General features: G+C 37.2%; 1 protein-coding gene across 9 annotated transcripts in view; it reads left to right on the top strand.

The window, feature by feature from the left end:
- NCOR1 (nuclear receptor corepressor 1) overlaps positions 1 to 15,634 on the top strand; it is a 66,571-nt gene extending 50,937 nt beyond the window's left edge. For 5 of the 9 annotated variants that reach the window (XM_040532756.1, XM_040532754.1, XM_040532757.1 and 2 more), the window contains 19 exons: positions 471 to 611; positions 1,584 to 1,667; positions 2,173 to 2,429; positions 2,827 to 3,187; positions 3,707 to 3,931; positions 4,637 to 4,846; positions 5,766 to 5,915; positions 6,493 to 6,666; positions 7,150 to 7,315; positions 7,585 to 8,081; positions 8,533 to 8,661; positions 9,243 to 9,400; positions 9,648 to 9,871; positions 10,300 to 10,437; positions 10,958 to 11,100; positions 11,911 to 11,964; positions 13,035 to 13,256; positions 13,809 to 13,991; positions 14,236 to 15,634. In XM_040532756.1, coding sequence (XP_040388690.1) covers positions 471 to 611; positions 1,584 to 1,667; positions 2,173 to 2,429; positions 2,827 to 3,187; positions 3,707 to 3,931; positions 4,637 to 4,846; positions 5,766 to 5,915; positions 6,493 to 6,666; positions 7,150 to 7,315; positions 7,585 to 8,081; positions 8,533 to 8,661; positions 9,243 to 9,400; positions 9,648 to 9,871; positions 10,300 to 10,437; positions 10,958 to 11,100; positions 11,911 to 11,964; positions 13,035 to 13,256; positions 13,809 to 13,991; positions 14,236 to 14,423 — 3,704 coding nt within the window. In that variant the 3' untranslated portion in view covers positions 14,424 to 15,634. The remainder of the gene's footprint in view (positions 1 to 470; positions 612 to 1,583; positions 1,668 to 2,172; positions 2,430 to 2,826; positions 3,188 to 3,706; positions 3,932 to 4,636; positions 4,847 to 5,765; positions 5,916 to 6,492; positions 6,667 to 7,149; positions 7,316 to 7,584; positions 8,082 to 8,532; positions 8,662 to 9,242; positions 9,401 to 9,647; positions 9,872 to 10,299; positions 10,438 to 10,957; positions 11,101 to 11,910; positions 11,965 to 13,034; positions 13,257 to 13,808; positions 13,992 to 14,235) is intronic. The other 4 variants (XM_040532763.1, XM_040532762.1, XM_040532760.1 and 1 more) reach the window with 3 other exon arrangements.
- The last annotated feature ends 1,500 nt before the right edge of the window (positions 15,635 to 17,134 follow it).

Here is a 17,134-nt window from a genome sequence, read left to right as displayed (position 1 = left end):
AAACATCAGTCACTGGGGTGCCATCCTGAAGAAGTACTGACCTACATGTACTTTTGTGGGTATAAGAATTAAAATGATCCAGAAACTGTCTGTGTTCTGATGAGTATCCTGTACTATGTAGTTAAAATACAGTTCAACTATTTAATTTCTGTGCCATTTATTTCCAATTTTTCCAGGAAAATTTTTATTTTGAAAGTTTAAGCAACCAAGTTTAAAATGTTCTGTATTAAATTCAAAAGAAATACGTCCTTTACCTTTGAGCTGCAGTCGAAATACTGATACATGAGTAACTGAACAAATCTTTTATTTAACAAACCATGAAAGATCTTTTTAAGGTTGAAACTTAATGTTTCAGTATTACATTGAAGTTGTCATTAAAGCATTTGTGTTTTGTGGTCTCATTAAATTTAATGCTCGTGACTTTTTTTATTGTCCACATTTTCTAACCACACTCCTGTAAATTTTACCAGCTATTAAAAACGTTCGTGAAGGAACAAGGAGTCCAAGAACTGCTCATGAAATTAGTTTAAAAAGAAGTTACGATACAATGGAAGGAAATATAAAGCAAGGAATGTCAATGAGGGAGTCTCCAGTGTCTGCACCACTGGAAGGTAAAAACAGCTGCTCCTAAGTTGTTTTGCATTTTATTCAAGTCTTTTGCATTACTTTAAGATAATCTACAGTTGTTTATGGGGCAAACAAAAAGAGGAATTAGATTTATATCTTATGCTGTTAACCAAATCTAATAAGATTTAAATAGTCTTTAAATCTATAATAACCACTACAATAAAAGCATGCTGGGATTATTACTGGAGTAGACGCTAGTTTTCCTATTTCTTTTGTTGGTGGATGTTCCAATAACTGCAGGTGATTCAGCTGGCACTTACATGTGTCAGATCTTCAAAGAGGAGTAACTGACTCCTCACAATCCCAGTGGATTGTTGCAGAGCTCAAACAGCTCTGAGTCGTACTAGCATGGACACAGCCATTGAGTCAAATACTGCTTCTCAGCTATGGCACAGTAACGTACATACGTTGGTATGACCTTTTGCATTCCTGCAATAAATCTCATAGATAATGCCAAGCAGAAGACTTGTACAGCTGCTGTATCCTGCTTCAGGGCATCCCTAGTATTATTTTGATTTAATAAACTGTAATCAAATTAAGACTGTAAAGGTCAAGTCGGGCCATTATACAACTTTTTCTGATTATCTTAAAAAATACAGATATCAAGATGATGTTTCTTGCCTAAACTCTGGAGTCTTACTCCTAAAGTGCATTTTGTCCCACCCTTGGATAGCCCTTAAAGGATATTTTGTGTAAAATTTCATTAGATGGAACAACACAGTTTAGAAACCTCTTACTCATATATAGAAATTCAGTGCTGCTTTGAAGTTGCTCGTGCATTCGGCTTGTCTTCCATCTTTTGTGGGCTTTTGAGGCAAGGCTCTCTGGGCACTACAGATAGTATCTGTAATGTATGTAAGAAGGGTGGGTTTTTTGTTTTGTTTTGTTTGGGGGGGGGGGGAGTTGAACACATGTTGTTTTAGTTCTTTAAACTATTTTCTCATTTTTAAATTTAGGTTTAATCTGCCGTGCACTGCCTAGGGGTAGCCCACATGCTGAACTTAAAGAGAGAACAGTGTTGTCTGGTTCTATAATGCAAGGTAAACTTTTGCTAGTTTAGAAGGCAAGCATTAATTACATTCCCAAAAATCTGGATTTCTGAACCTTAAAACTGTTACTTATTAAGAGTGGTGGCTGTGTTAAGGATAGAGCATGTTTCATTAGGCTGTTTTCAGAGCATAAATTATCTATAAGCAGCTTTCAGATATACTGTATATAAAGCTAAATGTGTAAACATAGCTTTTTCTCTTTTTGGAAAATAGATACTTTTTAATATGAATGCTTGGTAATTAGCAACGTTTTTACTTTTTGTTTTTAAATGAATATTAATACTTCCCCAGACCTCTGAAGATGTATGCTATTGCCTTTATTTCAGCATCTGAAATAACCTGGGACACTTTCAGTAACTTGAATATTTCTTCACTACTATTATAGTTATACTATAGACTACTGCAAGTCAAAATTCTAGTAGTTAGTTACTCTGTTTACTAAAAAAGAGACTTAGTGATTATTAATACACCTGATGTGACTTTCTTCCTATAAAAGGCACACCAAGAGCAACATCTGAAAGTTTTGAAGAAGGCTTGAAGTACCCTAAACAGATTAAGAGAGAGTCACCTCCTATAAGGACATTTGAAGGAGCCATTACTAAAGGGAAACCATATGATGGAGTCACTACTATAAAAGAAATGGGTCGTTCCATCCATGAAATCCCAAGACAGGACCTGTTAAGCCAGGAGAGTCGCAAGACTCCTGAAATGGTGCAGACAGCCAGGCCAATCATAGAAGGCTCCATATCTCAGGTAAACATAAAAAGCACGGCTACACTCATACAGTTGCTTACATATTCAGTAGTGAATCAATTCCAGATATTTGAGTAGTGTTAAATGTGTGGGTGTTTTGTCTGTTTTCTTTTTAAGAAATATACCAATGTATGAAATTTAAATATATTCTGTGTATTAGAAAAATCCTGACACTTCACCTGTAAGGAATACACTCGCAAGCCTGTGTGAGAGAACTGACAAGTAATAGTGGCTAAGATCCAGTTGTATTCTGTGCTGATGTGATAGCAGTAATGAGTTACACGATCAGTCAGGAACATGATTTTTTAAATCTTATTATTATTAATTTTTAAGCAGTAGTGAAACATTGACATCTTACCTGATCTTTTTATCCTTTTTTTTTTTTTTTTTTTTTCAGGGTACACCCATTAAATATGAAAGCAATTCTGGCCAGTCTGCCATCAAACACAATGTAAAATCATTAATCACTGGACCAAGTAAACTACCCCGTGGAATGCCTCAGCTGGAAATGGTGCCAGAAAACGTGAAGGTGGTGGAGCGAGGAAAATATGAAGATGTGAAGACCGGGGATGCAGTACGTTCCCGTCACACGTCAGTAGTCAGCTCTGGTCCCTCTGTTCTCAGGTCAACTCTTCATGAAACTCCTAAATCACAGCTGAGCCCTGGGATTTATGATGATACCAATGCACGGAGAACACCTGTGAACTATCAGAGTCCAATGTCCAGGAGTTCACCTATGATGAATAGAGTCAGCGAGGGTATGTTATTTTGATCCAGAGTAATACAAGAACTTCGAATACTTTCATTTTAAACTTATTATTTTAACCGTTTTCTGTAGTCTCTTCTACTTTCGTTTTACTTTAATGGTTCCTCTTCATTTGGAAGGTGGTTAGAAGGAATTTAAGGCCTTAGCTGTTAGTTGAAATAAGAAAATGAAAATCTGCCATATCATAACGTGGAGGTAGGGAAGTAGTTCAGTCTCCATTTGCATTTGATTATGGATGACACTGAAAGCGTTACCTAAGATCATAATGTTTTGAGGGCAGAAGCTATTCCTGTGTTATATAAGCCTCTAGAAGAGAAAAATAATATGTGCAAACAATTGTAGTTCTAGGATTTACATTTTTAACCAGTTTTTGATATAAAATGCTTTCTGTGATTTATTGTAGCAAATTACAGGGTCCTCTAGAACCTGCCTTGTGAGCCAGTGTGTACTTGCTGCTGAATCTTCTATTGAAAATAGGTATTTTCAGGGTTTTTTTCCTTGTTTCTGTTAGCTGGAATATCTTCTGGGAAGCCAGCAAATCATGAAAGGAAAAACACACTTACTCCAACACAGAGAGAGAGCGTGCCAGCAAAATCTCCAGTCCCAGGGGTTGATCCTGTAGTGGCTCACAGTCCTTTTGACCCTCATCATAGAGGAGCTACTCCTGAAGTCTATAGGAGTCACCTCCCTCCTCACTTAGATCCTGCTATACCATTTCACAGGGCTCTGGATCCTGGTAAATATGTTTGTGTCTTGTTTTTGGTTTGTTTGGTTTTAGAAATACTGTATGCTTTGCACAGAAGAGATGCCTTTAAAAAATAATTATTGATAGGCAGTTATAAGGGCTTGTATACGTTGTTGTGGTTTGATATCCAACCGAGCCAAGATAAGGAAACTTACTAAAATATTCCTGTGTAATACTGTAGCTTTCTTCTAGAAGATGCCAGGTCACTTCTGTTTAATTTAAAAAAAAAAAAAAAAAAAAAAAAGACAACAACAGCAAAAGATTGTTTTTCAAATAAGTATTTGTGAAGTGTATTAAAATATTTCAGGAAACCAATGCAAAAAGGGACGTGGAAGATCCTACAGAATGGAAGTGTAATTTTGATCCCTCTGATCACAGAGGGATTACCAGGTTATCCCTGATTATATTAAATACAGTAGACTTCCTTTTAACATATCCATCAGTCTACCTTTGTAAGGTATTTTAACCTTCTTTAGTTATTTCAGAACTTTACAATTTTATTCAACTCTCTTCTCTCGGAGAATAGATTGTTTAGATTTTTCTGCCTGTGTACAGTGCATAAATTCAGTAAAACATTAGTATTAAAATGCTATTTTTGATCCATTTGGTGCTGGCTAGAGAGAACTGATAGTGCTTTCCACTGAAACTTCAGTTCTGTATCTTGAGTACTAAATCTTTTTTCTACTTCATCCTCAGCTGCTGCTGCTTACCTGTTCCAAAGGCAGCTCTCACCTACCCCTGGCTACCCAAGTCAGTATCAGCTTTACGCAATGGAGAATACACGACAGACAATCCTAAATGACTACATTACCTCACAGCAGATGCAAGTCAATTTACGTCCTGATGTAACCAGAGGATTATCTCCTAGAGAGCAAACTTTAGCTCTCCCATATGCGGGAGCAAGAGGTACACCTGTGTTTTTCTGATAGTCTTTAAAGCGTATTATAGATAATGTGGTATGGCTTGGCAGAGAAGCTGAAGAAGCTGATAAATGATCAAAACTCAAAAGTAATGCTTTAGAAGATAAGACCATTGCCAAAAAAAAAAAAAAAAAAAAACCCACCACACATCCAAACAGCAACCAAAAAAAAAAAAAAAGTAAAGCAATTTTTTGCAACTCTGTTCACTGTGGAGAGGTTTAGGAGAGGTTTAGACTTCTGTGAAGGGGTTTTCTAATGGGACGTAATTTTGAAGAGTTTCACATTGAAATGTCCAGTGCAATATTGGAACAAAATAATAAGTGAATAGTTATGAATCCCTGGGGTTACATGGCATTCTCCCAAGAATAACAAGCTTAACAGGAAGTAGCTGAGCTACCAGTTTAGTTACTGGATGTGATAATCTCTCTATCATTTAAATCAGTTTTGGTAGTTATTGGAAGAAAGGAAGATGATAAAAGTGAAGGAATTAGTCCAGTAGGACTAATTATCTTCAGGATATGATATTAGTTATTTAATTGGTTGAAAAGGAAGAGATAAGCGTGTTTTTCATAGTAGGAGAAGTTATATTGGAGTACCAGTGAATACCTGTGAATTTCAATGTTACTTTTTATTTTATAAATATAAGAGATCTGGAAAAGGGAGTGAATGATGGCATGTAATACTATTTTGCTAATAGATGGGATTATTCAGAAGAGGTTTAGTGTATCTTTTTATGAAGGACAATTAAAGGGATTGCTACGAATGCGAATTCTCATTTAGTGTGTTAGTAAATTGCTGACTGCCAGATATATTTTCCACTAAGCATTATTAATGAACAGAATATATAATGTGTGGACTTTTGGTCTGTCCTTGAAAGGCTGTTCTTGTGTGTCATCTCCTAACAGGAATTATTGACCTGAACAATATGGCTCCCACTATATTAGTGCCTCATCCTGGAGGAACAAGCACACCACCCATGGAGAGAATTACTTACATCCCTGGTACTCAGCTTACGTTCCCTCCCAGGCCTTACAATCCTGCTTCTCTGTCACCAGGTACAAGCTGTTACTATTTGATTTTATATCTTTAATCATCTGACATACTGAGATAGTTGACCAATTTATTCTTTATTAAGCTGTCATTAACATTATGGCTTGTTTTGTCAGGAAGTGCTATTTCTTTGCACTTCTCACTTGGATAGCAAAGTTTTGCTTTGTTTTTTTTTTTTTTTTTCAAATTATAATCTGTATTGTTGCAGTAGCAGCTGAAGGAGCACTGACAAATTCAGAATTTGCCTCGTTCTGTCAGATCATCATTAATAGTAATTTAGTTACTGGTTCACTAACTTTATACTGTGTGTTAAAGACTGGAATTTGGGTCTATAAGCTGTCTAGTTTCTAACTATATAGAAACCACTTGAGTAAAAAGCTGTTAGTTGAACCTTCCACTGACACTGTGTTAAGCTCTTGCCTTCCTTAAATAAGTGGATAGACTTGACTGGAATGAAAATGTATTTGGGAAATTTGTTGTAAGTGGATGGCAGAATGTATTGGAGAATGTTTGCATCAAATTATGCTTAACTTTAGTATCTGTTTTTGCTACTTAAAATGTTTTGTCTTGTGGATGTTCCAGGACACCCTACACACTTGGCAGCTTCTGCAGCTGCAAATGCTGAAAGGGAACGGGAAAGAGAGAGGGAGAAGGAACGGGAGAGGGAGAGGGAACGAGAACGAGAGCGGGAAAGAGAACGTGAACGAGAGAGGGAGAGAATAACTTCAGTCCCTGCTGAACTTTATCTTAGACCAGGTGAGTGTACATTGTTACATTTGGAACAGTCTCATTGTAGACTGTAACTATTTTCTATATCCAATATATATCCACATTTTCTTTATCCTCCATAAGCAACATGCAGCTTATTAACACGTTACAGAGTATTGTTTGATTTAGCCTACACTTAAGGAAGGTTTCTAGCACTTGGCAGTTCTGTTCCTAATTGAGACTTCAAGTTTCAGGCTTCTTCATCTTTCTGTCATAGTGATGTAATACCTAGGGAATGGTGTGAATCCCAGTCATGCCTATCACTACTTGCATCTTATTTAAAACATTGTAAACAGAATGCTCCTATTTAAATCCTTAATATATACAATTGCATCTAGAGTGCTAGAGACAATTGGGAAAGGATGTGGAGGAGAAAGCATTGATACGTTGTTATACATATCCTACATTGTTATAAGAGTGATTTATATGTGTATTTGTTTTTTTTTTCCTCCTCTGCTTTATTTTCTGCAGGTACAGAGCAGCCTGGCAGACCTGGCAGTCATGGATATGTTCGGTCCCCATCCCCTTCAGTTAGAAGCCAGGAAAACATACTGCAGCAAAGGCCTAGTATTTTTCAAGGAACCAACGGGACAAGTGTAATCACACCTTTGGATCCTGCTGCTCAGCTCCGTATCATGTATGTTTCTTATGTTACTGTCCCAGAAATATCTGTACTAATACTTGAGCTTATTAAAAGGTGCGTTTAGTCTGAGGAAGATCCTAAGAAACTAGGATATACCACAGTCATCTGGCTCTTTAATTTATTGAAAATGATCCTATGCATTTGCACCAAGTCCAGTTTGGATTGAAATTAGTATCACAAAAGCTTTGCTTTGTTTTACTCAAGAAATGGCTCTGGTCCTTTTTCATGTGATGTAATTCAGAATATTCAATGTTTGTCAACAGGCAGCTCACCCCTGGAGCTCCCTCCATAACTCAAGGGTTGCCTGCTTCGCGCTACAATACTGCTGCTGATGCCCTTGCGGCGCTAGTAGATGCTGCAGCCTCTGCTCCTCAGATGGAAGTTGCCAAAGCAAAAGAGAACAAGCATGAAGGAACCAGGATAGAAGAGAATATGGGACGCAGGTCAGCTGTGGTTACTGAGCAGCCGCAGATGGAACAGAAAACACTGGAGGTAGAAAAGAGGCCTGTCCAGTGCCCCTATACATCTGCAAATTTTTCTGGTGGCAAGTCCCAAGGACAGTCTTCATCAGTAGTCTATTCAGAGGCTGGTAAAGAAAAAGGACCTCCTCCTAAATCCAGGTACGAGGAAGAGCTGAGAACTCGAGGAAAGACCACAATTACTGCTGCTAACTTCATAGATGTGATCATCACTCGACAGATTGCTTCAGACAAGGATGCACGAGATAGGGGCTCTCAAAGTTCAGATTCTTCCAGTAGTTGTACGTATCTTAGTAACTACTTACTTCTTTGCTGTCTTAGCCTTTTAGGGAGATAACAATGTGAGATGATTCTGATGTTTAATGATAAAATACTTAGCTCTGCACAGATCAGATGCTGGATAGGCAAATACGGTTTTTGAATACAGTGCAGTGACTGAAGATTCTTGTAAAATTTAGTTGATCGCTTTATTTAGGTTCCATGCTGCATTGTGAAATGCAGGGTAATAAAACTGACCATATCAGAAGTCAGGAGATGTAAAATTACTGAATTTACATTGGAACAGTGTTTTGTGGAAATATATTTCACCGTGATTCTCATGAGAAAGACGGACAATTTTGACTTCCATTTCACTGATGTCATTTTAATGGAAAGATAGTGTTGTTACATATAGGCAACCAAAATCTTCAGTGATATTCAAACCTTATTCCACAACTTTTGCTTGATATACAGTATCGTCCCACCGGTATGAAGCTCCTGGAGATGCCATTGAGGTGATTAGCCCTGCAAATTCACCTGTACCTACTCAAGAAAAGCTACAGTCCTATCAACAAGAGACACCTAAACCAAGCCAGGCAGAGAGTAAGTTGGTCTACTTATGCAAGTGTGCTGACAATTATTTTGCTGATATTTACCATGAAGTCAAAATATAGTTAAAATATATCAGGAGTCTTTAGGCCACTGTTTACCACGTTCTTAACTTTCAGAAACTTTTGCTGGAATTATGTTGTTGCAGGATCTGTGTAAAAACTTGAGCAAATGTATTGGAACTGTCACTTGGCATTGAACAGCTCCTTTACATTACAGCCTAGCTGATTCAATAAGAAATTTATTTTGAATGTATTATTTAAAATTACTGCATGTTGGTGTTGATGTCTGCATTTTTTTTCTCTCTTAGTAAAGCTCAGACTACTACAGTACCATTTGCAGATGAGAAATGAGCTGGAATTCCCCAGCATTGTGGAATTATGCTTTATGCCTTTGATAGTCCAGGGCCTATATGTGGAGGGGAAAAGGTGTTTATTACACATGATGCCTAAAATTTATTATATAAAATCCACTATAGAAACATCTATTGTTTTATATTCGTAAGCACAGAACTTTAAAACCTTGAAGCTTCAGTAATACCTTCATAAGAAACTGTCCTTTTGTTCTTCAACTAGATGACCCAAACAGGCAATATGAGGGGCCGATTCACCGTTACAGGACACAACAGGAACCTCCTTCACCCCAACAACCTCCACCTCCTTCCTCCCAAGCAGAAGGGATGGCACATGTGCCCAGAACCCATCGACTTATCACCCTTGCTGATCACATCTGTGTAGGTTTATTTGTGTACATCTTTTCAGATGTGAAAAGTTATGCTTTGATTATGAAAACAAGGTTTGGAACGTTAATAAAACTAATAATTACAGAGTTGGTATTGGAGATATTATACAATAATGTCTGAACTTATTTTCTCATTTGTTGCAATTAGTCTCATATTCATCTAGTTCACAAATACTGAACACTGTGCTGTAGCCGATGTCTGACCAAAGTTTCCTTTCTCTTTTTTTGACCACAATCAGCAAATTATTACACAAGACTTCGCTCGAAACCAAGCAGCTTCTCAGGCCCCTTTGCAGCCTCCCACCACTACATTCCAGAACTCCACCCCTGCTCCAGCGCCTGTTTCTACCCGAGCAAAGACATCAAATCGCTACAGCCCTGAGTCACAGTCGCAGTCTGTCCACCATCAGCGGCCAGGTGCTAGAGTGTCACCTGAAAATCTGTCTGACAAGTCCCGGGGAAGGTAATGCACGTATTTGGTTTAACTGTAAATTTAATTAATTCCCAAGTACAATATTTACAAAAGCTAGTGCAGTAATCTTTATGTAGATCAGAAATAGTGGTATCCTTTGGTCTTTTTTGGGCAATGACTTGCACTGTTTTTGACAATTGCTTGGCTCCATAATATAAACATTTTCCCTTCACTACTAATACTTAATTTCCAATCCTTGGAGGAGTGAAAAATTTTTAATCACTTAGAACTTTGATTCTGTGGATTTCTTCCACACTGTGGACAAATCAGTGTTATCTTTTTGAGATCATCAAACGTACTAAAACATGTAACACACATAACTAGAAATAGTTTTATAACTACTGGAATGCAATTATATGTGTTAACTACTCTGTTACATGCAGTAAGAATACTTACCTGTCTCTGAATTCTAAATGTAGACCTGGAAAATCTCCAGAGAGGAGTCATGTTTCTTCAGAGCCCTATGAGCCAATCTCACCACCTCAGGTCCCAGTTGTACATGAGAAACAGGAAAATGTTCTACTGCTTTCCCAAAGAACTGAGCCTACTGAACAGAGGTATGTGTAAAACTGAAGTTTAAAAGCATTATTCTAGATCACTTGGCTGCAAACAGTATCTTTATTAAAAAAATCATTTAAGCAATCTTCCTCTGTTATCAGAGGCAAGTTTTTAATCGCTGTTCATAATAAGGAGGATGAAATTGGAGGAACAGCTGGGATGATTATTTGGGCTTCTAGCTTAAAAATGTAGTCACCCATCAATATATAGCTAAAACTTTAGCCAGCATGCACGTTGCAGGGCAGAAATAGACACCCCTGAAATGTTTGAGTGCATCATCTCTGTACCACTCTCCAGCACAGGCAATGACAATCTGTGAGCTTTAGAATCTTGAATCTTGAAAAAGCAGGTGTTTCTGGACAGTCATTACGTTGGTCTAGTCCCTAAAAAACAGGTTGAGGAAAGATAATCTTAAAGCATATGAATGTTGGCAGTATCTGCCATTGATTGCTTTTTGAAAGGTTTAAATGTACAGCGTGAAAAATGTTCTCTGACTTCGACACGTGTTGGTCTTGGCAGGACTGACTCTCGCTCTCCAGGTAGCATAAGCTACCTGCCTTCTTTTTTCACCAAACTTGAGAATACGTCACCAATGGTAAAGTCCAAGAAACAGGAGATATTTCGAAAGCTGAACTCGTCTGGTGGAGGCGACTCAGACATGGGTATGTAGGACTTTTCAATGAATTTTTGCAACTTAAGCTCTATGTGACTGCTGTCCACGGATGTTCTAACATAAATGTTTCAAATAGCATGACTGAATATTAATCTATTAATGTAAAAACATATTATGTATGACTGAATAGCTGTAAGATTTATTTTTTTATGCTGATGTATGTAAATTGTTGCATTTAAGCATTTTAATATTTAATTTGAGAGATGTAAATGTTTAGAAGAAGCATATAATTAATGAGATAGTGTGCTTCATATCAACATTAACTACAGACACAAAGTTAACTAGAATAGTGTCAGGTTTTAACAACTATTACACCATTTCCTTTTTGAAAAAGGCATCTTTTAAGCTGGATTTTTTTTTCTTGGACCATATGATTATGACTATTAAAATGACACATTCTGGATATTTTAATGCAGTATCAGTAATGGATACTGTCCCAGTGGAATATGATACTAGAACTGTATTTTTTTTTCTCTTAGAAATCTTAATATAAATTTATATCAAAATTATCAGTAGTAAGAGTTTGAGCTGTTAGTGAATTCAGTACCTAATAGGAAGTACTTAATTGAAAGTGAATGCTTTTGCAGATTCATTCTGAGAAACAAGGCTGAGTTAGTAAGGGTTGCAGTATTCTTTTTATTGGATTTCCACCGTGTGCACAATACATTTTGCTATGTTGAACAAAGTACAGGAAATAGTTCAGAGTAATTCTATCATATGTATTAAGACTAATAGGGTTCACTTCTAATGATCATCAGTACCCTGGAAAACTCATTTAAATGTTATGTTTTAATTACAGCAACTGCTCAGCCAGGGACTGAAATATTCAATTTGCCAGCAGTCACTACATCAGGTAAGTTTTTCAGTAAAAGGAACTATGCATGTTTCAGAAAAGGTAAACTAATGCAATATATTTAATGTATGTGCTTTGGGCAGTGCAGTAAATGAGGAAGAGGATATAAAATTTGAAAAGTAACACCCCACAAAAAAGGTTGTTTCCTTTGTCCTAAGGAAAAGCAAAATGATCAAAGGAAATTTCAAATAATATTTAAATGGGAACTGAAGCAAGAATTGTTTTATTTCTCTGGTGTCTGCAAATCTTAGAGGTAGAAGTCATGAAATTGGTTAGCATCTCACTTACATAGAACTTAAATATAGTGTAGTTCAACAAAACTAGATCTCAGTTCATCAAATGCAATTTACTTTATAAACTGGGGTATTTAAAATACTTGCTGTTTTTTTCTATGATAAATAACACTTAAAAAAATCCCAATTTCCTGTCAGATGAGGAAATTAAACAAAAACCCATACGTTCTAATGACAAAGGCGAATGAGGCAGAGAAATTAAGTGAAATATGGGAGATAACTTCTAAATCTGAATCTGAGTTGTACTGTAGATTGCCTCTACGTGGTTTTAGCCAGTTGCCTCCCCTTCTGATGCAACGATTCTATCTTTAATTGGAGAAAGTAGTGATCTCCATCAGATGAGATGGAAGGGTAGGCTTTTGGAATTAAGTATTTGCCACAAATCATACTTTGTAAGATGAATTAGTATGGATCATTAATATGAGAAGTATTCTTCTGGTTTGTTCTCTTACAACTGATTAGTAGCAGCAGATTTTACTTAATATGCTATCACAATCAGCATGTTCAGCTTCCTTTGCTTTTTTTTTTTTTTCGCTTAATGTACAATTTACTCTATTGCAGAGTCTGACATTTAGCGTTTGCTGGCACATATAACTTATAGCTATTGTGAGCTGCTTTGGAGCATGTAGCTTTGCATTTTAAAAAAACATCATCTTTTTTTCCCCCCACTTCCTGCCTATCTCTAAAATCTTTGTTCACATCCCTTTGTAATTTCTCTGAGATACGTTTTTTGCCTCCCCTCCCACCTTTCCATGTATGTTTTCTTTTATCTCCCAGGTGCAGTCAGTTCTAGGGGTCATTCCTTTGCAGATCCTGCCAGTAATCTTGGTCTAGAAGACATTATTAGGAAAGCATTGATGGGAAACTTTGATGACAAGAGCGAGGATCATGGAGTTGTAATATCACAGTCCATTGCAGTAGCATCTGGCAGTTCCAACGCTGCAGTACCTGCAAGTAGTGAGACGCGTAGGGAAGAAGCTAATCCATCGCCTAATTCAGGTGAGGTATTTCAGCTCCCAAATATTTCATGGTTTAAATAAAATAAATAAACGAAGGGCTTGAATAAATTCAGTGTCACTGAAAGTCATTCCCTTTCCTCTGGAAGTGACAGAGAGATGGTGTTTCTATTCCCAGTAGTGGTCCTGGCTTTCAAAACGGTGCTGGTGATTTCAGGAGCACTAGCCAATATTTCTTGGAGAATGACAACACGGATGAAACAGGGAAGAGATAATGGGTTGGCTCGGTGGCTTGATGAAAAATACATGTGTAGTACATCACCTATAGGGAACATGCACTGATGGGAACTAGCTTGAACTGAAAACAGCTCCCTTCCTAAAGTTGGAAATATAACTCTCATGGTAAGAATAGGGATTTTCTAGCAATAGTGTCATTAGTGACTGTATAGGCTAGTCTTCTAATTGTAGTAAATCAGCATTGCAGAAAGCATCAAGTCAAATCCTTGTTTGGTGCTAAGCGATAATTTATAGAAACAAACCTAGAGGCTAAAGTGTAGTGTAATATTTTTGGAAAACCTGTCCCTTCTATTTCCAGGAGGGGGAGTCAGCAAGCAGAAGTTAATTGGCAAATCAAATAGTAGGAAGTCTAAGTCTCCAATTCCAGGACAGGGATATTTAGGAACTGAAAGACCTTCTTCTGTCTCATCTGTACATTCAGAAGGGGACTACCACAGACAGACTCCAGTGTGGGCCTGGGAAGATAGGCCTTCATCAACAGGTGAGAAATGGGGGTTCTCTTTCCGACTTAATGAATTAGATGTGTTACTTGCGGAAAGGTCAGATGCAGACATATAACACTGGCAATTATCAAAAGATTACATCATCTAGATCTGTGGTGCAAGGATTTCCTGAAACAGATTTTCTGCTAGTTGTCACAACCAAAACCATACTATCTTTACTATAGATCTCTTATAACCTCTTAGAATGGCACATTTTTGACTTCGAGAAACTCTTTCATTCAGGTTCAACACAGTTTCCTTATAACCCATTGACAATGAGGATGCTCAGCAGTACACCGCCAACATCAATCGCGTGTGCCCCACCGTCCATGAGCCAAGCAACCACTCACCAACAGAACAGGATATGGGAGCGAGAGCCTGCACCACTGCTTTCAGCACAATATGAGACTCTGTCTGACAGTGATGACTGAACTATGCAGATTCTTTTTTTTTTTTAATTTGCGGGTCAAAATAAAAAAGTTATTTTTGACTTGTGCCCAGAGAGACTTTCCAAGAGAGCAAGGGCCACACAATGAAGAATTAATGGAGAGTCCGTTAAATGCCTTCTGCACAGGCCATGTGTTGGAGGATTGTGATCAAGAAGGTTGACTTACTAAAGATAAATATGTAAAGAGTTTTTAAAAATGTGGACTATTCCTGTTCTACATCTATTTGTAAAGAAAACCATAATGTCTTTAAATCATTCTTCTGTAAATAGAGAGTACTTTTTGCAGTGTTTTTTCCCTTGCTATAGTATCTGGTGTACTTATGTTCAAATCATTGCCTAAACTTTGGGGGTCATTTTGTAATTTTTTTAAGCATTTTCTCCAGTGTAGAGTACTCTTCATAACCCTAGCCTCCCTACCAGCCTAGTCTAACCATACCCCTAGCCTCCCAATCAGCCTAGCATCATTGCCTGTTTAATGCCATGCCACTTCTTGCAGGCATTGTGCTTTTATATATATTTTTTTCCCCTAGACACTTCTCAGTGGTGTTCAACTCTTGTGAAAATGTTGATTTTTTTTTTTGACTGACCCCTTACTGAATTGTGTACATTAACATAGCCAGTTCGCTGGAATAAGATGATATATTTCTTTGAATTTTGAATTCTGCCACATTGTAAATTTTTGGTGCAGTTGGTTTTATTTAGCAACACTGCAGAAATATTATTGCATGGGTATGTTATGGTTCATTTTAAAAAGGATAAAAATCAAAACAAAACAGAAAGAACAGCTTCTGGAGGCATACCTCACTGTTACGCACACTGGGAATTTCATCTGTGCCCCAAACGCCTATCTTAGTGTTTTCTGTTTCTGCATTGTATGCAGTTGAAATAGGCTACTAAATTTTATTGTCATGGTTAACCACAACAAATGGCTTATCTGAACAGAGGCTCTGGGTGGGTTGATAAGTCCTTTAAGAAGAAAAACCTCTACATCCTGAGTTTAAATAAAAACAAAACGCTTTTATAGAATAATTGACCAACACGAGTCAACTACTTGGCTTCTGTTATAACCAGTTTGAAATAGGTACTGCAGTTTTTACTTTCCTTAGTCTGATTCTAAAATCTTTATGTAATAATTATTTTAAAGCCTGTGTCCACATCCCAGTCTCTAATCTTATCAGAAAACTTTTGGTAGAAGTCCTGAAAAATGCTTGGCTTAACTCCTAAAGTGTGCAATACATATTAGGGTGAAATTTTCTTTTAATTGTATATGGTACTAGAGAGTCATCTTAATCATCCATCTATCAATGTCTGCTATGATATGCTTGTAGCTCTGTATATGTGCATCTGGTTAGCAGTATCACAGGGTCTCCTGCCATCCCTCTTCAGGAGCATCTTATTTTTTGCTGCACTAACCTCAGGAAAGTGAATCTAAATCTCTGGGGTAGAAGGACTGATATACAGATAGCACTGAGCTGTGGGGGTAGGATGGTCTGTCAGATTCCATACTGCTTTTGCATCTCATTGAACAATCCTTGCCTAGAGTCAAAATCCTTTCCAGTCAAAATCTTTTAAATTTAACCCTGTATTTGCAATACATTGTATGAAGGTATAATGTAGCTATGTAACCTTGAGTCCATGTAAGCTCTACATTTTACAAAAGAACTGTGATGGTCCAGTAGTACAGAATTATTTATCAATAGCAAACATACTTTTGAATACTTGCTAGAGAAAAGCCTTTTTACCCTAAGTGTAGGAAAGAGAAATGATAAGGGAACTCATTTGGAAATTTGACTGTGTTGTAAATACAAAATTACTTTGCTACCGTTTTTCTAAGAAAACATTGCATCAGCATAGAGCACTTGACAGTCTTAAAGCTGCCTGCAGTCTTTCTCTAAGAAAGACTTTCTCACCTTCCTGTCCTTTAACCTTCTGGCTTAAAGTAGTGTTTTTTTCATCCTGTTTTTAGGTCTGTGCTCTTATTTGTAACTTTTTTGTTCCTGTGCAACACATACTGGAAAACAAGTTCCTCTGCCCTTTTTGTAGCCTTTAATTTGCAGTGGACAGTTAAGTTTCTTTCTAAAACTCAATTATTAATATAACAAAAGAGGCATGTACAGACAAAAGTCTTTGCTAACTGTACTGTAAGTATAGCATGTTCATTGCAAAGCTTCATGTTACTGCTGTTGCAGCAGCAAGATATCCAAAGTAGGATAGTTACTTTCTCCTAAGATGCAGCGTGAGTGGCATTTGCATGTAAAATGTTGCTGCTGCTTTTGTTTGTTATCTAAGTTCTAACTTCTCCCATGTAAAACCTCTCCAGAGCCTAACTTAGGGTTTACCACAATTCCAGTACTGTTCAAGTATGGAGCTACATCTGACCTGTTTCAAACGGGAAGGTGTTTATAAATCACATTTACAAAGTATAGTTTACTACAGATTTTTAATGATTTCCGATCAGCGCTTTCACAATGCTGTCATCTTTGGTTCATGATTCTGATATGAAATCATTTAAGACTTGAAAAACCCCATGCATCATAACTCTATTTTTCCACACAATGTCTTCAGTGTAGATAGTGACTTCTGGATTCAGACCAATCAATAAAGGGGATCAGTTCTCCATTTGCTTTTCCTGTGTGTCCCTCTTGTTTTGCAGCATCGAGCTATGTTCATGAGAACAAGCAAAACACTTCCCTT

The sequence above is a fragment of the Cygnus olor genome, chromosome 20, assembly GCF_009769625.2.
Source record: "Cygnus olor isolate bCygOlo1 chromosome 20, bCygOlo1.pri.v2, whole genome shotgun sequence".
NCBI classification, from domain to species: Eukaryota; Metazoa; Chordata; class Aves; order Anseriformes; family Anatidae; genus Cygnus; species Cygnus olor.
Note: the sequence above shows the minus strand (reverse complement) of the source record. Positions and strands in the feature narration are given on the sequence as shown.